This window comes from Populus alba, chromosome 6 (genome assembly GCF_005239225.2).
Source record: "Populus alba chromosome 6, ASM523922v2, whole genome shotgun sequence".
In the NCBI taxonomy this organism is placed as follows: Eukaryota; Viridiplantae; Streptophyta; class Magnoliopsida; order Malpighiales; family Salicaceae; genus Populus; species Populus alba.
In genome coordinates, this window is record NC_133289.1 from 13,117,665 (window position 1) to 13,140,707 (window position 23,043).

At 30.9% G+C, this 23,043-nt stretch overlaps 1 protein-coding gene across 1 annotated transcript; it reads right to left on the minus strand.

Annotated features, from left to right (window-relative positions):
* Positions 1 to 1,222: 1,222 nt before the first annotated feature.
* LOC118047949 (protein arginine N-methyltransferase 1.1) lies at positions 1,223 to 5,253 on the minus strand. The gene is made up of 9 exons (XM_035057411.2): positions 4,853 to 5,253; positions 4,651 to 4,661; positions 4,009 to 4,164; positions 3,857 to 3,920; positions 3,608 to 3,750; positions 2,825 to 2,912; positions 2,462 to 2,577; positions 2,174 to 2,324; positions 1,223 to 1,725 (listed from the first exon to the last, which is right to left on the minus strand). The coding sequence occupies exons 1-9, from the start codon at positions 5,097 to 5,099 to the stop codon at positions 1,520 to 1,522; spliced, it is 1,182 nt and encodes a 393-aa protein (XP_034913302.1). The 5' UTR covers positions 5,100 to 5,253; the 3' UTR covers positions 1,223 to 1,519.
* Positions 5,254 to 23,043: the final 17,790 nt, after the last annotated feature.

A 23,043-nucleotide genomic window follows, 5' to 3' on the forward strand; every position in this document is an offset into this window, starting at 1 on the left:
TGTTCTGCAACTGCCTCCAGGCTTTAGGCTAGCTCCAAATCACAGCATTTATCACCAGCTTTTAACAACTTGGCATTCGGAGCGAACACTTGTTGCAAGTCAGGATCATTCGTGGTTTTCTTGACACTTTTAGCAATGGCAAATGCAGGATAAGAAGCAACAACAAAACCATCCCTGGCAAGTTTTATGGCAGGCTGGAATCCCCATGTTGCAACCGAGATAACCTGCTTGTCAAGTATATTGGATACTGGTTAATAGAAAACTAATTGGAATCTTGAGCCATCGTGTTTTAAGGCTTTGCTTCTCTCTAGCTTTATGTGAATCTCTCTCTCTCTCTCTCATTATATTGGACAGTTTCCAGAGCATTTAGCTTGTCAAGTATCTATGGCTTTCTCCAGATTGAAGCTCAAGCTAAAAAATCTGGGAATGGATTAGCAAGTATCTGCATCTATGAATTTCAATAACATGAGAGCACATCAGAGGAAAATGGTGAAGTGTAAAAAAAAAAAAAAAAAATATTGCCACTTATTTGTCTTGTGTTCTCAAGATTCAAACCAAATTATATCTTAAAACCAGTGAAGCATAAATGGATTTGAAACTCAGAAGTTCCAGAACCTGTAATTTTATACTTACTGGTGTTTTTAGGAATAAAAGGAGGAACAAAGAGAATCTCCCTACCGCATCCTCACCATGCTTCACATTGGCATTTCTTTTGGCTGTTTTTTTACTCTCTTTTATTCCATCTTGCTTATGTCTTACTTTGTTATGCACAATCCATTTCAGAACAGAAGACTCAAGTTTAATTCTTGTCAAACTCTCTTCTCTTGGATTTGAGAACAGGATACCTGCGGAACCATTTGTGCCTAAACCTTCTAAAGAGGCTGAAATGGAGAAGATTTTGAGATCTACTACTTGCTTAAAACTCTGCATGCATGTGATTATGTGTTGATTTGGTTCTTTAACTTGTTTTCCTTTGCTTCAGAGTATACCTGGAGCTCCAGGCATGAAAATGTATTCAACGGAAGTGTTTGGTGATGAAGAAGCTGATGATGAGGATGGGTGTGGAAAGTTCCAAGGATTCACATTCTGTACTCACAAAGCTGGAATTCATTCAACAGAATGATCATATGAAGCTACAGATTCATGAACTGGATCATATCAGTGATTAGATTCTTAAATAGAACATGGGTGGCACTTAAACAAGATAAAATAAAAGCAGAGGTAATGCAAGGATATTGTTTGCATGGCTTTGAGGGGAATAAGAGCCCAAGCTGAATGAGAATCATCACGTTAATATTACAGCTACGGTTGTAAGGATTTTGGAAATCAAAATTTGAAAAATCCACTACTATTTCAAACAAGTGACATTTTATGTAAACCAATCACATTGCTCTCATTCTTGGAAAAACAACTGAAATACATGCTTGTTTAGGAAGACATCCCACTGACAAGGAAGCAGTTTGAGCATCATCAATCTCTGCCCAGTGACGCTTGCGATCTGAAGAGCCATTCAGGCAACTCATCGCATTTTATAATGTTGAGTTCTTGAGGCCACACAGCGTCGACCATTCAATGAATACTTGATCGTTATATCAATGTCACGAGGATTCTTCTTGTTTGGTGCGACGGTCATGCTCCCAATTAGTGCCTCCCCTTGACAAATGGTTAGCACATCTTCTAGGTATAGGACTGTCTGTTTCCAATGTGTAGCTCGTGATCTTGGTCCTGCATCATTTTCCAAATTCATCAGAAAGGCTATCTAGGCATTTCACTAGACTGTTAAAATGTACCCTAACTGGCCTCCCCTTCATATAGGAACAATCTGAAAACTTTTTTTTTTTTTTAATTGATGCGTACATGCGATTGAGAGCATAAAATGCAGGTTGTGATTTTGATTTCATGTTTATTTTATGATTTCTCTTAGAACACCCTCTCAGACACTGAAAAGGAGAACTCCTGCCTCACTGTTAGAGCTAGTTACTTTCTAGTCTAACAAATATAATATTCCCATAAATCAACAAGTCATGGAATTCAAAGTAACAACATGAGCAAATTCATGGAAAGGAAAAGGGCTTCCCTCAACCCACTTGATTCGCTGTATGTATTAAAACAAAACTTTACACTAGAAGATATGGAAAATATAACTGAAGAGTGCAAAGTAAAAAAGTTAGACCTGTAGAGAATCCCATCAACTTGTGACACTTTGTAAATGATACATCAAAGTAGGCTACTAATGCATGGATGTAATCATCACGCTCTGCTACAAGCTTAAAAGGAACTGTGAAGGAAGTATCCCCAGAAACCATTTTAGAGATGTCCATTGTCTGAAATGATGAAAAGCAAAAATAATAAAAACATCAGCCAAGTAAAGACAGTGACATAAACAAAACCGGAGAAATGTGGATGACCAACTGCAAATGCACACACAAATGCATTGTATGCATATGCAAGCATATCCAACCTTGAGCAGCTGGCAATTTGTAACAATTTGATTCTGATCTACAGTGTCAACAAGAGGTTCCCCCATGGCCTGCTTCTTGATGCAGGTCATATCAAAGCCATAGACATTATTCCAAACTGGAGCAAGCATGCAAGCCAAGGCAACAAAACAGATATAAGAACTATTATAATGCCACCCCCTAAAGCATTTAGAGTTGGAAAACAAATTCAAATAGCACATGAAACCACACATGCAACTGATGTGAGTGAAATTCCCTACAGCTACCTACTACTGGAGTCTGGCTGTGCTGCCAAATTCCACACATTTGATGGATCCACATGAAAATGATTCTCATCTACATATGACACCAAACAATAGACTTACACTCAATCTTATCTTCTTTGTATTCAGCATCCTCAATGGCTGTCAAATAGAGAGAAGCTTTGTCTGGCAGCACAATTCCGTCATTGACCTGGAGTCAAGCAATGAATAGAATAAAAAAGGCTGACATTATTGATTTAGCAAAGTTTTTCAGCATCGCCAATGATGATCCCATGGAGTATAATAATAGCTAACAGAAGAACCTTCAATTACTAAACAAGTATAGTTGTTCCAGACTCATGAATGACCTAAATGTTGGTTGGCATTTTCCCCCCTTCCTTCCAAAGGTGCATGCATCCAGTTGACCTAAAGCCAAAGAGCTTAGTGACTTTAATTTCTGTGAGTGTTATAATACCAGCAAGCACCATTATCCCAAGAAAGCTCTATTCTTATCCAAGAGACTTTCATTCCAAAAATATACCCTGGTCTGTAAATTTTATGTGAATAGCCTGAACAAAACCCTTTAATCCAGAAGGAAATTCCTTGCAGTTGACAATGAACAGTTCCCTCAGAATTAAATAAATTTTTCAAACTTGTATGAAATCCCAATCAAGAACCTAGAGAGAAAAACCAAACAGGTATAGCCAACTAACCCGTCAAAGTCAAATATAATATGATGGTTTTCTTAGATTCCTGTGGCATTCATGTGCCTCCAGGGTTCTGAAACTTATAGATTTGACTTTGACAGGTTAGTTGGCTATGCCTGTTTGATTTATCTCTCTATGTATAAACATTTATCAAAGAACAAGCTATAAATTTGCAAAGAGAAATGTAATTGCAACTTACAAGCCATTTATCACGTGCGTACAGGACTGAGTCTAACATGTTCTCAAACAACAGAAAATATCCCATCCACTCTGAAATAATTATGTCCACTTTAGCAACTGGTAGCTCGATATCTTCTATCTTTCCCTTCATAACTGTTATAACTATGACATTGAAGCACGAGTAAGCAGTGAGAAGTGAGACTTGGCATTGGAGGCAACAGAGAGAGATAAAAAAAATTACTGGAACATGCAAAGAGAAAAGAATTACCATTGGAAAATCCATTTGACTCAACAATCTCTTTGGCCATGTTAGCGATATGAGAGCACTCGACCTGGAAATAGAAACATTGGCAAACCAATATTTAGCATATATAAACTCCACTTGGTGGGTGCAGGATGGGAAAGGGGTGAAAGGCATACCGCATAGACATGGGCAGCCCCTGCTTTAGCACAAAACAAGGACAAAATTCCAGTCCCAGCACCAACATCAAGTACTACTTTATCCTTAAATAAAAATTTATTCTGAAAAATGACGTTTTGGTATGTTTTAGTTCTCACTGCATCCTTCAGCATTTCCTGCAGTGTAAAGATGGGTAAGGAAACATCAACAGCTGGAGAAGTTTAAGCACTGATACACAATCAACTCCACGATTTGTTTTAGAAATCCAGATCTCAAGTTATATAAAAAAATCATACAAGAAAAAATTGATCTCAGCTGAAAATGATGAAATAATATAGATTACACAAAGTCAAAACAATAAACCTACGGACACAAAATGGTAAAGCAAGAAAATATCAATCGATAAAATGCAGAGCATTACTCGGAAACAAATCAAGTATATCACATAAAAACAAGTGCTGATTCAAAGGGGGTTTTGTGAGGTAAATAAAACAAAAAAATGTGGCAGCACTAATTGAGTTACAAAAGCTTCTGAATCATCACTTATAATTGCACAAACAAGATATAATCAAAACTAAAACCCAACAAATAAATATATTAAAAAACACCAAGTTACGAAACCCAGTAAAGAGCAGAATTGAATCCAGCTACGAGACACTTACTTCATGAATACCTGCAAAAAAAAAAAAAAAAGGTTAAGACAAATACAAAAAACTTTCTATGCCAGAGTACCTACCATTCATTAGGAGTCTAAAACTTCTGTTCAAGTCAACTGAACCTAGTATGCTATTAACAAAGGATAAAAAAAACACAAGTGAAGATTTAAATAAATAAAGTAAAGCGAATCAAGGAGAGTAGTATTACCAAAGTGAGAGTATGAATCGAAGTAATAATCGGCGCTGGTTTTATCATCATCGCCGCCGTCGACAAAGGGGGCGTTGGGGTCGGACATAGTTACGTCATCCATAGCAATGGCTTTTTCAGTGGCTACAATAGAGTCATCGAGATTGATGTTCTCTTCTTCGTCGTCGTCGTCGAAGCAGACTTTGGTGGCCTGGTGCTGAGTGTTGTTCAGGCTCGTTGAGGTCTGGCTATTCTTTCGACGGCCCATTTTTTTCCTGTTCTTTTTGCCTTTTAGGGTTTTACTTAACACTTGACAAGAGGAGGGAGGGAGGGAGTGAGGGAATTTTATTAGGGTTTTGTTCAGTTGAAACTTGAAATAAAGGAGGGGTTAAATGGGAGTATGATTTCCTATTTGTGTTGCGAGCTTATGAAATACAAAGAGACTGTATTTCGTATTTCGTGCTCTTTGATGTTCCCTGATGTTCACTAGTTTACTGTCAACATTTAGTCACGCGCGTTGGATCAAAAAATCTTTAAGGTAAAATAAATATTTAAGTGAGAAAGAATTACCTGCTAAAGTTATTAAATTTGATTTATGGATTAATTTTGAAATCTATCAATTTAACTTTATGTTTAAATTAGGTTCAAAATTAATTTGTGCAAGAATTGTTTCATATAACTCAACCAACTTTAACAATATATTTTTTTAAAAAAAATTATTTTTTACTTAACAATATTATAATAAAAATTGATATTTATAAAATTAAGTATTAATCAAATGTTGTGATATTCATTTGAGACTGTGATAATATAAAAAAAAAAAAATTATGAAGATTAATTTAAAATCAATCAAATGTTTGAGTTATAAAATTAAAAAAAAAAACACAAAAAAAAAAAGAAAAGGTCAACATATGAGCCTTTGTGGCTCAACATTCCTAAGGCCTTTAACAAAAACTCACACACCTAGTTTTTTTTCTCTCAAGATTGGATGACTCGGTGTCTATATTTTTTTTGTTTTAAGAAACGAGCAACTTGTCACCTACCAAGATGATATACTTGATTCTTATATGATTTTTACATATTATTACTTTTAATTTTATGCTAGTTTATCTTAAATATTTATATTTTATATAGTTTGTTTATTTATTTTTATATGTAAAAATAAATAAATCCATGGATTCATGGACTTTAGAATGAAAATTCAACATTAAATCCTTGAGTTCTAACTAAATATTAGCCCTAATTAAATTAAAGCTCATGGTATTAAGGAAGCTCAATTAAAAATTAATTAAATGATAAAATCTACCTTGAAGAAGTATGATTGACTTCTGTAAATGTTTTGAAAAAGAAAAGAATGAGGAAATTGAAATTTCTTAATGTAAGAATAAGAAAATTTTCCTGCTAGAAATTTTAAAAGAAGATCTTAGTAAGTCAAGCATAATTTTCTCTTATAAACATTCAAATTAAGTGATCTTGGTGTTAAAAAAAAAAATCTAAAAGGAGTATCTATAACTTTTAATTCATATGAATATCTCAAAATAAGTCCATCTAGTATAAAAAATAGAATTAGAAGTTAAAGGTTAAAATCTGCCAATTTTGAAAAAGAAAATTAGAAAACAAATTAAAAAAGATTTTGGATCAAAGAAAAAAAGATAGAGAAATAGAACATGGCTAGAGCTAATAAAATAGGGTTCTTTTTACCATTAAAAGAAGGGGAAACAAGAAGGAAAGAACCAAAAGAACTATAACGTTGTAATGGAATGCTTCTTTAATCAATTTCAAGCAAAAGGTTTTTATTTTTCTTCTTAATTTTCCTTTGATGTATTCCAATAAGAATATGATTTATTTTCATATTTATTATGAACTAAATTTTATTTTTTATAGGGCTTTGACATTGTATAGTTTTGATTACATAGTTTAAATTCCAAATTATTTAATTTCTAAGTTTTTCATGTTAAGTGTTTATCCTTAATCTTATTATATACAGTTTTCTAGCCAATTATTGTTTAATCTATTGGATTATAATGAAGTTGGGAGATGATTTATTATTAAAGGCTTTTATGATTAAACTTCATTAGTTAAACGAAAGATAGAGATACTTTGTTACGATTAATGTGATTTTAGATTAAGAAAAAAATCAAATCACTTGATGAATCTTCAATTAATTTAATTTACATAAAAATATGTTGAATTATTAGGTGGGGATATTTTTAATGTTGTTCAAGAGAAAATATTGAATAATCACGGGATCTTTTAATCATCAACATTAAGATTTGGAGTTTTAAAACAAGGAATAATAATATTGTATGGGATTAACTAAGTAAAATAAAAAGCTCTAGATTTATTTTTTTATAATTATCTTTGCAACCTTAAGTTTTATGCTATAACTTGTGTACGTATTTCCACAACAAGTGAACAACTTTTTGGATTCTTATTAGCATGCATATATGAGAATTTATCAAAAAGCCAACATTCCCAGTCATTTGGTGAACATTTGACTTAAACATTTCTAAGATTTGTTTTTCATTTAATTTTAAAAAAAAAAAACAAATTGACTACTTCTCTCAACATCTAGGGTAATGATTTATGTTGAGTCTATTTACCTTAAACACTAATAGTGAATAGCAAAATATTTTGGATTTTTTTAAAAAAAAGATGGATTATTTTGAAATTTTTAAATGTTGACTCAATAGAGTTTTTAATGTGAGATAAACCTAATGAGCTTTGCAAACTTTTTCCAAGATCTAATGATGCATGAGTGAAGTATTTTGGTTTCTTGTAGTTGAAAACCAAAAGGAAATAACTAACAATTATTGATGTTTTGACAATTTCAAGTTTAAAACTAGAACATAAGGTTATAACATTATCTAAATGTCCAAGAACCATTAATAATGCATGATGGAGTTTAAAGTACGGGTCTCGGTCATATGCATGGAAAACATTTTAGACAAAAAGTAATTTGACAAGACTAAACTTTGGTGATATATAGGTCTTTTAAAAGACCTATTTTGATTAGCTTATGCTAACTTTGAGTCTGTTTGGGAATGTGGTTGAAACCGCGTTCATTCAAATTTCAATTTTTTTCACTAAAATTTTTTTATATATATTTTTAAATCGTTTTTATGTGTTGATCTCAAAAATAATTTTTAAAAAATAAAAAAAATTATTTTGATGCATTTCTAAGCAAAAAGCACTTTGAATTAGAATCATTACCATAATCTCAAACAGGCTTTTTATAGACTCAAAAAGAAAAAGCTAAACTTGAAACTACCAAACTTAAAATCCCTTTAATTAAAATCAAAATCAATTATAAAAATTGAAAATTTTTCCAATTAAGCCCTTAATTGGATTCATAGAACCTCTATAAGTATGCCAAATTAACAATTTTGATCCTTCGTCCTTTAGTTGTTTTCAATTGCAACCATTTTTATTTAATTATACCCTTGGAAAATATATAATGCATAATAAAACCCATAAAATTTTGTCTAACCCAATTTAAAGTTTATCTTTGGACTTTTTTCTTTTTTTATGTTTTTTTAAAAGTATTTTTGGTATTTTAAAAAATAAAATGGAGGGGTAAAAAACATGTTTATAACGGTTGCTCATTCTTTACAATGCTTATATAGTAAGCTTGTAAAGAAAGATAGTGTTTGTGAAAAGGTTTTGAAAGATTTCCAAAGTCTAAAAGACTTTGTCGGAGATTTGAGATTTTGGCCATTTAGAAAGGTGACTTGCTTTATGGTTTAGGAATAACTTACCTAACCGTCATGATAGTTGAATTGAAATCTCCAGATGTGATTCTTCTTAGTATATGTTAAAATCTACCATGAGATGATATAATAAATACCTTTTTAACTCCTGGTGATGGTTTGAACTCTACCAACTTGGGATCTACCTCTTGGTACATTTAGTGATGGTTTGAAATCCATCAACTTAGAATCAATATTGTAGCACAAGTTTCAGATCCAATGATTTAGGGTCGAACTTAACATTTTTAATAATGGTTTGAAATCCACCAACACATGATCAGTCTTCTAGTACTAGCTTGAAATCCAGTGACTTAGGATCTATCTCTAGGTATTTTTGGTGATGGTTTAAAATCCACCAACATGAGAACATTTTTCTAGCACTAGTTTGAAATCTAGCGACTTCAGATCAACCTCTTAGCACTTCTAGTGATGATTTGAAATCCATTTTAAATCCAATAACTCAATGATAACATTTTGAAAGAATATGGTTCTCAATACATGTTAAATTCTACTGTAGGATTTTTTTTTAAAGAATCAAATTCTTGGTGTTCCTTAATTATAGGGTTAGATCTTTTGATGTAAGATTATGTTAAAATAAACATTATTATATCTTTGTTGACTTGGGTTTATTGGAGTACTGTTGGACTCCATTAAGGGTTTTTACTCATAAAATATTTGCAAAACATTGCACAATACAAGTATTTTGGGGTTAGATAATATATATGCACTTTACCTTTTTAGAATATAGCCCATCCTCTTTTTCAATTCATCTTTTTCATTGGTGGTAAGGGTTGTTATTTATGATTTGGCCTCTCATGGTTTCTTTATCAACCAACCCACTTAAGTTTGGCTATGCAATCATCTGTTTGAATGTTTATAAGTTACATAACTTGGGTTTTTTTACCATGGTTACTACCTTCTTGTGCTTACTATAAAAAGTTTTTATTTTGCTGACCATTTAAAAAGAAACAACTACCTTTTTAATCATCATAATCCCTATTGGTTTGACTGTGCCCCCTAATTATGATTGTTAGTAACTCAGATAAATATAATTTGCAGCATGGTTTTTCTAATCTTTTTTTTTCTTAGATTTTGTAAGAGTCCTTTGCTCTAGATGATTGTTCTGAAAATTTAACCATATTATGTTTTGAAGGTAGAACCTATTTTGATGTAAAAATAAAATAATTTTGTTTTAATTTTTCTTGCAATTCATAGGGTGGTTTGGGGAATGGTGATTTTGGTTTTTCATACAGACTAGATTGAAACTGATAAAGGAATGTGGTGAGGTGATCTTATGTTTTGTGTTGGTTTTAGATTTTAAGAGGCTCGAGGAAATGCTTGAGGTTTATCAAGAAATTTCACCTTTATTTGAGCATTTATTTTAACAATATGAATAATAATATGTATAATGCTCGTGAAGCCATAACTCTTATATAAAAAAAAAAGTCCTTTTATATTATTTAAGAGTGTCATTTATTGGTTCTGATTGATTGCTTGCTTGCTTGTTTAAAAAATAACTTTGTATAGATATAAAATATAGGCTAAGGTTTTGGTTATGAAAAAAAAAGGGATTCATATGCTTAAAGAGTGTTTGAGGGGTTTACAAACTTAGGATCACTTTAATTTGTTTAACTTCTTTGTTGTATTTCTTTGATTTTCCCTTTTCTATTTTCTTGGGGCATACATTTTATTTTAACTTAGTCATTTTCTTTTCAGTTGGGCTTGCTGACACGATTAAAAGATTGACGTCTTTTCTCAAGTGTAGAAGTGTCGAAGTAATAAATAGCTCGACAAGACCGGGGTCGAACCACAGAGAGGTTAACAACAACAACAACAACAACAACAACAACAATAATAATAATAAGTTAAAGAGGAATTTGAGATGTAAGATTAATGTGAGGATTCAATAATGATAAAAACAAATGTCAAGGTTAAAGGATCCATTAATAGTATTAGAAATAAGTATAATATAAACTCTTTTTATTAATCAACTGGAAACCACACACAAACGAGGTTCCAATTGGATGATTTATCCTTAATAGTTCATTATAAATTTTTAACATGATCATATTAATTATCTTATTTAAGTAACACCAAACTTTTAAATATTGTCAGGAATTCATAATGCTAACTTCTGTTAGCAACAAATCAAGTTCCTTTCATAGCAAAAGTGTATGAAAGTACCAAGCATTTGTTGTACCAAGTGTTATACAACACAAATCTAGATTAACCATTTAATAAGCAAGGTATTAAGAATTAGTAAGATAAAAAGATAAGACATATTAAAAACAAACTTTCTTGGATATAAACATTGAAGTCTATGTAGAGTTTATATTATACATAATCTAACACCTTAAGTGAAACCTTTTTACATTGACATAATAAATTTAGCTAAACATAATGAAGAAGATAAACATAAATAAACAAGAACAGAACATAAGTATAGTAAAGGAAATGAAAAGCATAAACAAGAGATTAAGAAAAATATAACATGAAATAAAACTTAAACATTACAAAAATATAAAGAAAGAAATAAAAAGCATGATATTAATCTGAAAACCAAGATGCCTAAATGCATGGCAAATGCCTCATTTTATAGGCCAAAATTTGAAATTATTGATTTAATAACTAATTGTTTGTGGCCACATCTTGACTTGGTAACAATCATTTTCTTCTTATCTGAACAAAATATCATTGATAACGTCAGAATTTGAAAAAACTTAACCATGAAAGTTCTAGGAAATTATCTCAGCTTTCCAACAACAAAAAAATTAAGGTCATTTGGACTTCTAAAACTCGAGATATGGGTTGAACACTGAACAGTGTCTGGGCTGTAGGACAGATTCAAACTTCTCCGTTATTGCTATAATTTGGACTTGAAAACGACATTTTTAAATCTCAGACTCTGCATAAAAGTTTTGGGCCCATGTCTTAGCTTTTCATCTATATAGAGCAGACCTAAATCCAAGATCTACAGCTCCAGATATGACCCAATGATCAAACTGTGTTTCAGTTTGGATTGAACTAGCATCTCTTTTCTAAGTTTGGACTGAACAAGCATCTCATCAATCAATCTTTTGATTTATGTAATAGGCCTACATTTAAGATGAACATTTACCATAAATTAAAGGTATCTTATATTATTAGATGTGTTATTATAAAACATGCTCTAGCTAAGAAGTTATTGATACTTCAAGTGCAAAATGATGATATAAAATCTTGATAAAAATGCACTTTTAAGTACTAATCACTAGAATACTATTCGGTCATTGGGTCATATCTGGAGTTGTAGATCTTGGATTTAGGTCTGCTCTATATGGATAGAAAGCTAAGATATAGGCCTAAAACTTTCATGAGGAGTCCAAGATTCAAAAAGGTCGTTTTCAAGTTCAAATTGTAGCAACAACGGAGAAGTCTAAATTTATCCTGCAGCCCAGACATTATTAAGTGTTCAGCCTATATCTCGAGTTCTAGAAGTCTAAATGCACCGATTCATTTTTAATTGGAAAGCTAAGACAATTCTTAGAACTTTTATGATGAAAATCGGTTCAAATTCTGACGTTAACAATGACATTTTGTTCAGACAAGAAGATAGGAATTGTCAGCAAGTCAAAATGTGGCCACCCACTCAATAATTAGTCATCAAATCAATAGTTACAAATTTTGACCTATAAAAGGAGGCACTTGCCATGCATTTAGGCATCTTGGTTGTTCAGATCAAGATCTTGTTGTTGCTCTCTTTATTTATATTTTGTATTGTTCAAGTTTTATTCCATATTATATTTTCCTTACTCTATTGTTTATGCTTTTCATTTCCTTTACTATACTTATATAATTATGTTCTTATCTTGTTTATCTATGTTTCTCTTCTTCATTATGTTTAACTAAGTTCATTATGTCAATGTGAAAAGGTTTCACTAATGGTGTAAGGATAAGTATAATATAAACTTAATATAGACTTCAATGCTTATATCCTACACAACTTGCTATTAACATGTCTTATCATTTTTATCTTATTAATTCTTAATACCTTACTTGTTATATGGTTAATCTAGATTTGTGTTATATAACACTTGGTACAACAAATACTTAACACTTTCATAGTCAACCGTATGGTAGAATCTACACATGTTCTATGAAAGGAATTTGATTTGTTGTTAACATAAGTTAGTATCATGAATTCTTGACAATATTTAAAATTTTGGTGTTACTTAAATAAGATAATTAATATGATCATGTTAACAATTTATAATGAGTTATTAATGACAAATCATCCGATTGGAACCTTCTTTGTGTGTGGTTTCCAGTTGAGTAATACAAAGAGTTTATACTATACTTGTTTGAAATATCATTAGTGGATCCTCTAACTTTGACATTTGTTTTTATCATTTTTTAATGCTCACATTAATCTTAAATGTCGAAGTCCTCTTTAACTTCTTCTTCTTCTTCTTGTTGTTGTTATTATTTATAATTTATAATTTATATAGTCAACCTCCATTTGGTTCGACCATGGTCTTGCCGGGTTATTTATTACTTCGACACTCATACACGTAGGAGAAGACATCAACTCTTTGATCGTGTCACTTAGAAACTAAAGTGGGAATTTAAAAAAAAAATCACTTAAAAACTTTTGAGGAAATGACAATATTTCATGTCTCAAAGATTTAAAACAATGTCAAACCATGTATAATAGTGTTTATTAGCGATGCCCTTATGCCTTAGTTTACAGTAAAACATCATTATAGTTTTTTTAAAATTCTAATTTTAATTTAATTTAATATTATTTTCCCTTTATTCTGTTTCCATCAAGAAGCAAATTATAAAGAGGTATGAATGCTTATTTGATTATATTCGAGGGTTTATTAATCAAAGGTGGCTTTAAGCAAGAACTGTTTGGACTTGAAAAGATGAGGGGGGCAATGTTTTTTTTGGATGTTTATACATATAATGGGTTGATCCATTTTTTTACTTCAACCTAGATTTTGTAAGGCGACTTTAGAAGTATATAGAATAAAGGTCTCAGAAGGTCATAGGTTTTGAACCAAATTTTATGGTTAAATCTTGAAATAATAAAGCTTTTCTTTGTAAATATATAAGTTTTTTTTTGTTAAAAAGGGTCTATAATCCATGATTCATTAAATATCAATATTGAGTGTTCATTTAATATAGATGGAAAGTTAAGATTCCTTAAGTAATAGGAAAATGAGAGATTTTACAAATATTTGCAATTGATTAACTAAGTATCAGCATCTAGTGTTACACCCGTCTTTTGTTGTTATGGGAAGAAGCTATGGCTTTCTGGACGTGAGGGGTCATTTGTGGTGTTATAATTAGACAACATTTCTTCTTTATTTTTTTAATTATTTTTCATCTCTATTTGTTCCTTATTTTTAGTTACCTCTACACGACCATGGTCCTTCTCTAACCATATAAGTGGACCGCCTCTCATTTTATTTATTTTGTTTTGACTTTTTCCCTTTTTTATCCTTCTATCATTTGTTTATAACTAACTGGATAGGTGGCCCGTGACATAGCCAAACTTTTTTCAATGCTAAAATAATATTTAAGCGATGATAATCTGAGTTAAATTTATGAAAACTTGACCTAAAATATAAGACCGAAACAACCTGCAGAAATGAAAAGCAAAAATAAATTGCAAAGTTCAAGACCTAATAACCTAATGTCAAACATAAAAACAAAAAAAAATCTTGTTTATAACTAACTGGATAGGTGGCCCATAGGTGGCCCGTGACATAGCCAAACTTTTTTCAATGCTAAAATAATATTTAAGCGATGATAATCCGAGTTAAATTTATGAAATCATGACCTGAAATATGAGACCGAAACAACCTGCATAAATGAAAAGCAAAAATAAATTGTACAGTTCAAGACCTAATAACTTAATGTCAAACATAAAAACAAAAAAAAAAATCTTCAAAAAATATAACGTCGAAAAAGAATACTTGAGTTTGCTCGGGCTAACTTGATAAACCCACCACCCACAATATAAGATTGGGATAAAAAAAATAATTTTAAAAGAATGATTTAGTAAAAAAAACCAAATTTCAATGAAAAAACATTAAAAAAACCTAAGCTAACTCAGGTTTACTTTACCAACCCGCTCTCGAATTAACTAAACATAAAGAAAAGTGAATAAGCCATTAAAACAAGGGGAAAAAAATCTGAGTCAACATGGGCTAACTCGACTAACCCGCCACTCGTGACATGAGATCAGGATGAAAAAAAAATTAGACTTTCAAAACAAGAACCTAACAAAAAGATCAAAGTTAAATAAAAATACATTGAGGAAGAAAATGCAAGCTAACCCAAGTTAACTTGACCAACCCACCCTCGAAATAACAAAAATAGAAAGAAAAGCTAAAAAATGACTAAGGTCAAGGGAAAAAAATCTAATGTAAAATGATGAAATAAAAAAAAACCATAAAAACAAATTATGAAAAAAAAAAATTGAGTCAGCCTGGGTTAACTTGACTAATCTGCCACTCACGACATGAGATCTATAAACCCGGGCAAAAAAAAAAATGAAGAAATTCATGCATATGGTTAAATAAAAACAGGAATTCAGAAATTTTTGAATATAAATTTCCGGGCGAAATAATTAAAGACATTATAATAAACCGATATTGTTAAGGGTTGGATTTAATTGAAGAGAATAGTACACTTAAAGGAAGAAGGGGGCCTAAATGCAAATAAGAGAAATTATATAGTATAAATACCCCCTCCTCAGCAAAAAACAATTTGCAGGAACCATAAGAAAAGAAAATAGAGAGTTTTGTACCCATTCTTGATTTGAACCCGAAAAAGGCAAACAAATAAAAAGTAAAAAAGGTTTCGCTGCTCTTTATTGTCCATATATGACTCTAATAAGAGCCGGTTTATCATAATAAAGAATTTAGGAAGAATTCGGTTGGAATAACTTTCCTATCATTTATAGCTTCTAATAGTACTGTTAGTATACCTATCAAAGCTATTAGCTTCATTGTGTAAGGTATAACTACGAAAAGAGGAAGAAGTCGAGCTACAAGAAAGAGAGAAACACTAAAATTTCAAGAACCCATCCAAGATTAAGGGTATATAGATGGGATAAACACTTGTGTGCAATGGATTAATAAGAAAATTAAACAAGAAGAAAAGAAATGAGGGAGTTGAAAATCTTCAACTGGTTGAAGATCAAAATCTTAATTTGTACCAGGTAAGGTGTTTTAAACATGATCTTAAAAATTCATTTTAAATTTGATAATGAATTGATGCCTTGATATTGAATTATAAGTTAGGGTTCTTAGACATGAATTGGGGAAAAAGTATTTGTTGTTAAAATTAAGTTAATTCATGTGTGGTATGTAGTTTATGAAAGTATTGTGTGAAAGGATAGCGGTTACGAATCTGGACATACTCGTCTCCTAACTTTCAGTGAGATTTCGGGTAGAAGGATGAGGGAATTAGAATCTGGTTCCTCATAGAAATTATAGATTTGAATGTTAGCTAATTGAGGAAACTAGTCTTACTTAATTTGAAGATGTAGAACTCTAGTTATGGGTTACCAACCGAGATTGGGTCGTGACTAATTATGTAGGGCAATGAGATTGATTAGTTGATGAACAATTTTGACTATCTTGGAGGCAGAACTTGGTTCTCCTTCCTTCAAAGAACTTGTAGCCTAGTTTCTTAGCTTTCTAACGAGATCAATCTTACTTAAAATGGAGTTTTAGAACTTTAAATATAGTTAAAAATCTAATGAGTGTTCAGATAGTAATAGTTGGACAGTAACAGTTCAATGTCTAGATAGTAACGGTTGGACAATAATAGTTCAATGTCTAGACAGTAACAGTTCAAATGTCTAGACAGTAACAGTTGGAAAGTGAACAGTAACAATTCAAAGTTAAACATTAATAGTATATTTTCACGTGAATACTATATGTAAGAATATAAAAGAATTGAGTCATACGAACACTTGCATATTGAGATATTAACTCTGAAAATATACATGATATATGTAAGTATGTTATTATGAGGAAATGAATATGCATAGAAAATAACATATGAGTAATGAATGAATATGGATTCTCTATAATATCAGCTTGAAGGAATCATAACCAAAAACTTCCTTGTGATTCAGGAGGAGCAACCAGGATTGGATCTTCTGTTAGGGGAGGTCGCGAGATAGGCGGAGCAGATACGTTATTTTCCCTTCTATTTGAACTTGTACAATTTAAAATTCTTCAAGTGAATGCAATTATAATAAATATCATGTTCAATGTAAATAAAGTCTAACGTATTTACAAGATTAGCTTCGGCCAATGGCATCCGTGATATGATCACGGGGAGATGAATTGCAAGATTAGTTTCGGCTAATGGCATCCATGATAGGATCGACGGGACATGAATTACAAGATTAGTTTCGGTTAATGACATCCGTGATAGGATCGCTGGGAAATAAATTACAAGGTTAGACTTTGTGAGGTCACTCAGTTCATGCAAGTAAATAAGAGTATTCAAATTAAGAATATGCAAATGAGTGTTAATTGGGTTTAAAAGATTTACAAGCAAAATATAAGTTCTCTGTTAGAATTCTTATGGATCCGATAGAAAATTAATACTTCATTCGTATACATTATATGAGCATATATATATATATATATATATATATTATCAACATAATGGTATCTTTATTTATGTAACAAGGCCATCAAATATCCAGGAAGATCATTAGTTTGGGACTCTACTTTGTCAAGCTTATATAAATATTTAACTTAAACAAAAGGGAATTAACGCGTTTATGTAGTATACTTTTGTGTAAACCTTGATGTATTTATAAAAGTTCAGCTTAGCATGTAGTATTTTAGTTATTCTGTAATTAATCCCTTTGAAATGTTTAAGAATACTTATTATGTTGTGATATATATATATATATATATATATATATATATATATATCATATCATATCATATCATATCATAAAATTTAAAAGAAAACGAATACTAACATGTAAAGAAAGCATTTATAATGAGGTGTTGAATTATGATGTTTGATGTAAGGTCCGGAATTATGGGACCTTATAATGATGGGTTGATTGAGTAAATTGATAATAATCGATAACTTGGGATGTTCTAAATACAAATGAAACTCTGCCAAATTTTTGGTAAATAAAATAATAATAAAATTTACCCTCAAATTAAGAGGATTTGTTGGAATCTTTTAACATGGATCAAGTCGTACAGTCGGATTGTTACAAGATCAAAATAAAAATAAATAAACTCGCAAAAGAAGGACATCACAAAAAAGATCAAAGTTAAATAAAAAGACATTGAGTAAGAAAATGCATGTTAACCCGCGTTAACTTGATTAACTCGCCCTCGGGATAACCCAACAGAAAGAAAAGTGAAAAAATCACATAGCTCAAACGTCAATAATTTAACACCAAAGAATGAATTTGTAAAAAATATTCATAAGAAAATTAAGGAAAACAAATTTGAGTCAACCATGGTTAACCTAACAAACTTATTACTCGAGATATAAGATCAAGATAACTTAAAAAAACGAAAGTGGAACAAAAAATGAAACTAAAGGTCTAATAACCAAATGTCTAATGATGAATTAAAACAAAAAACTCAATAAAGGATTGCCTTGTTGGAAGGCAACCATAAAAAAATAACAAAGTAAAATTCCAAACCATACAAGAATTTAAAACCCAAACAATATAGACCAAATATGGTACAAAAACAAAATGAAATAAAATAATTAGGGGATAAATTGAAAAAAAAATTACTAAGAAAATGATAAAAATAGTAATCAAAAGAATGAGGATCAAAATTGGATAAAAAATCAAATGAAATTAAATGTCAAGGGACAAAATTGAAAAAAAGATAAACTAAGAAAAAGGATAAGGATATGCAATCAAAAGAATGAGGAAAAAAATGCAATAAAATAGTAAGGGACAACATTGTAAAAAAATAATAATCAAGAAAAGTATAAAATACAGAAATATAGCAATAAAAAATAAAGAGACTGAATTAGATAAAAAAAAATCAAATTAAATAAAATGACCAGAGAAGAAATCGAAAAAAAAGCCAAACTTCAAAAAGGCATCAAAACTAAATAAATAGTAATAAAAAAAAGAGTGCCAAGATCAATAAAACAACAAACCGGAGGACACAATTATTTTTTGGAAGGTCAGAAGCAAATTTGAAAGGCATGAGAGAGAAAATAGAGAAGAAGAAAAAATAATTCCACTACAGCTTAACCAAACCTCCTCTGTGAGCACACACTACACCACTAGAAAGAGGACAAGTCACTGCTCCCAACGCTACCATGGAAGCAAGATTTTAGTGACTGGACAAGCCCTCACATACCACCTGAATGGCACAGGGCTCTTCACGCATTGACACACATGTCATCGATTGTTTTTAATAATATTTAATATTTAAAAATTACCAAACAACCCCTAACCATATTAAAAAATAAAAAATAAAAAAAATTGACTAAAACACCTTTGAAACTAAGCTACTTTTTTTTCCAGGATCCCAAGGATAAGCTTGAAATTTTACAATTTTAAAAAATGAAAAAGACGAAGAAGCCCTCTACAAATGTTTATTTTCCCCTCGGAATGGCATAACCATAATTTTACCTTGTTTTTTTTAAAAAGACCAAAGAGTCCTTCACTGGAAACTTAATTTTTTTTTTCTTTTAAGGGCAAAATAGTAATTTTACTGTTTAAAAAAAATATTTTTTTTATCAAAGCCTTGTTTGGAAACGTCGTGCAAGCTGCGTTCCCTCAATTTTTGAATTTGTTTTTGCTTAAAATGATTTTTTTTTTAATATTTTTAGATCATTTTAATATGCTGATGTAAAAAATAATTTTAAAAAAATAATAAAAAAATTTATTTTAATATATTTTTAAATAAAAAAATATTTTAAACCATCTCAAACTAACAAACTCTTACACTGCTTCAGTGAATAGGAACTTGTTTCTAGGACCGGAAGTAAATCAAATCAGTGATGCCTATGAGGTCTTTTTTCGTAGTGTAATGTGGGCAACCTTGCTTTGCTACCTTCCCTACTGGACCGTAGGTTGGAGATGGTTTTTTTTTTTTTTTACCATGTCTTTTACGATTACTAACAGATTTGATGTGCTTGACAAATTGCCTTTTCACCAAGGTTGTTAAAATCGCGATTTTAAAACGAAACGGAAAGCCCTTCACAAAATCGGATCGTAAAATCGTAAAATCGTAAGGAATTTTATAAAAGCACTTCTAATAATACTAAAATGGCATTATATATAAATAATCTTCTATGTATTCACAGCCAACCAACCTCTACAAAACAAAATACTAATTCATTGAACATTATACATAAATAAAAACAGTATACATTTGAATCTAAAATTCACAAACAAAATCTGTCATCCATGTTACGGTGCAAACTGCAAACCGATTACAATGCTGTGTATTTCGGTGCAAACTAAGATCGGTAGTGAAAACTGATCGATAGTGCAAACAGTATACATCTGAATCTAAAATTCACAAACAAAATTCTCTTTTTTCGGTGCAAACTGAGATCGGTAGTGAAATCCATGTTACGACGAGTGAGCTGTGTATTTCGGTCATCAACAACCAACCCTCTACTTCACATCCTATATGCCAGCAAAATGATCAACCCGCGATTCAATGCAGTCCAGTACCCGATTCAAGACAGAGCCACAGAAACTTTGAATCAAAATATTACTCTTTAACAATTATCATCATTAAACTGTAAAGAAACAGACATGGTAAGAAACGATTGGAGAGAAGCTTACCTCTGTTCGGAGCAGTGAGCACCGAGGGCCGAGGCTGAGCAGATACAGATCAATATTGCAGTCAAGGATGGAGCCTGCGAATTCAATCAAAGTAACGGAAGGGAAAAACAGAGTAACTTACCTGGTGAAGAATGGAGAGACGCCGTTGTCAAGGACTCTGGTTCTCACGGTGGCTGCTGAAAAGGACGCCGTCAATGGTGGAAAAACAAAAACGATGAGCGGCGAGGGCTGTTGTGGAGGTGGACGGTGGTTGATTGTTGGCTGAGAGAAAGAAATTAAGAGACTGATTTTAGGGATTTCTGTTCTGTTTCAATGAAATGAGACTGATTTTAGGGATTTCTCATTTCTGTTTTGTTTCGGACCTTCGGTGAAATGAGAAATGAGAAGTGAGCAAAAGAGAGAAATGTGAGAACCTGGTTTTCGGTGAAATGAGAAGACTGAAGAGAGAAATGTGATCTGGTAAAGCCAATAGGCAGGCAACACGTGGCACGGTGGCAGCTGGATTTCGGTGAAATAAGAAGAGAGCAAAATCGTGGAATCGGGTATAAAATCGCGATTCAACCCGATTTTACCGATTTTACCCGATTTCAACCCGATTTTACCGATTTTACCCGATTTCAACCCGATTTTTTATTTTTTCAACCGATTCAACCCGTAATGCATGTTTTGACTCGTAAAAACGTACGATTTTATGAGTCAAAATGCGATTTTGACAACCTTGCTTTTCACAGCCTTTTAGCGGGTTGTTTTGAGTCCTCCACTCAATTTCCTCATAATCTCAATTTCTAAGAAGACCGTTCTGTTTCTTTCTCTGTTGTCTTGTATTGGATAACAAGTTCAGTTGCTTGTTGAATCAGATTTCAATGCGTTCCATCGGGGTTCTCACGAGCCTTGGCCTTTCTTGGCAGGTTTACCTCGCACCATTCTTTTATGCTCCCATTACTTTTCCATCTTTTGTAGTTTGAATGTGTATTCAAGATTGTTTGGAAATGTGATTTTTTTGAAATTTTGATTTCATTTTGCTTAAAATTAGTATATTTTTTTAATATTTTTAGATCATTTTAATGTGCTGATGTCAAAAATTATTTTTTTTAAAATAAAAAATATTATTTTGATGTATTTTTAAGTAAAAAACACTTTGAAAAATAACTACAACTATATTCTTAAACACACATTTCCTCTGTATTTGCATCTATTGTTTTCTCTTTGTTTTTAAAACCTATAGTTGTTTTGTCGATGCTTAACATTGTTTGTTGTTTATAGTTTTTTTTTTCTCTCTCATTACCCGAGTCAATCCTTTCAAATAACCAACCAAGTTTTATTATTGAGTAGATGTATTCATGAATATAATCAGATTGAGTTATGATCTATAATCATAATTAACTCAACTTTTTAAAATTTTTTTAAGTATAGATTTGACCCATTTAATTTTTTTTTATATATAAATATTACATATATTTTATCCAAGCAAGTTGTGTTATGATTGGTCATTCTTTACCTTGCTCTTAATCTTTTCATATACCCAACCAAGTTTTATTATAAAGGTGTGTTTGGGTAGAGTTATGGTGTATAATCATAATTAACTAATTTTTTTTAAAATTTAAATATAAATTCCGTCAATTCAATTTGTTTTTTTTACAAATATTTGCAAGTTGGAATAAATGAGTTTTTTTATACTAAGAGAAAAAAGCTTACAGTCCAAGCAACTTACTCTTTTAACTATTGAAACACCTAGCTTGCAATTCACGAAGAACAGCAAGATACTGAGCTATCGCATCATTTTCACTCGAACTATCTCTTCAATTTAGGACATGTTTGGGTCAATAACATGGACAATCGAAAAAATTGATGTCCGCAGTCCATTCGTTGATTCTGGTAAGAACATGCGGTCTAACTTGTTTTATTAAAAAAATTAATTTTTTTTTTATTTAAAATTAATATTTTTTTAATATTTTTAAATTATTTTAATACGCTGATATCAAAAATAATTTTTAAAAAAAAAAAATATCATTTAAATATATTTATAAGCAAAAAGTATTTTGCATGACCAAATACTCATTCAAAAAGATGCATTTTACAGTAATAAATATAACTCAATGTATGTATATATAAGAACAACTTATTGAGAATTGTATTTCAAATGCTTCACGGTTATATTTTTTAAAATTTTTTATTTTAGTTTGCTTAAAATTCATATATTTTTTAGTATTTTTAGATCATTTTGATGTGCTGATGTCAAAAATAATTTTTTTAAAATAAAAAAAATATTATTTTAATACATTTCTAAATAAAAAACACTTTAAAAAAATAAATATAATCACATTTTCAAACACACATTTCCTTGTAATTGCTTCCATTGTTTTCTCTTTAGTTTTAAAACTTGCAGCTGTTCTATTAGTGTTTAACATTGTTTTGGATCATAGTTTTGTTTTTTCTTTTTTTTTCTCTGTCGTTACCCGAGTCAATCCTTTTATATAACCAATCAAATTTTATTATCGGGTATTTTATTATCGGGTAGATGTGTTCATGAATACAATCAGATGGAGTTATGATCCATAATCATAATTAGTTAACTTTAAAAATTTTTTAAAATATAAATTTGACCCATTCAAATTTTTTTTTATCAGAGCAAGTTATGTAATTTTTTTTTA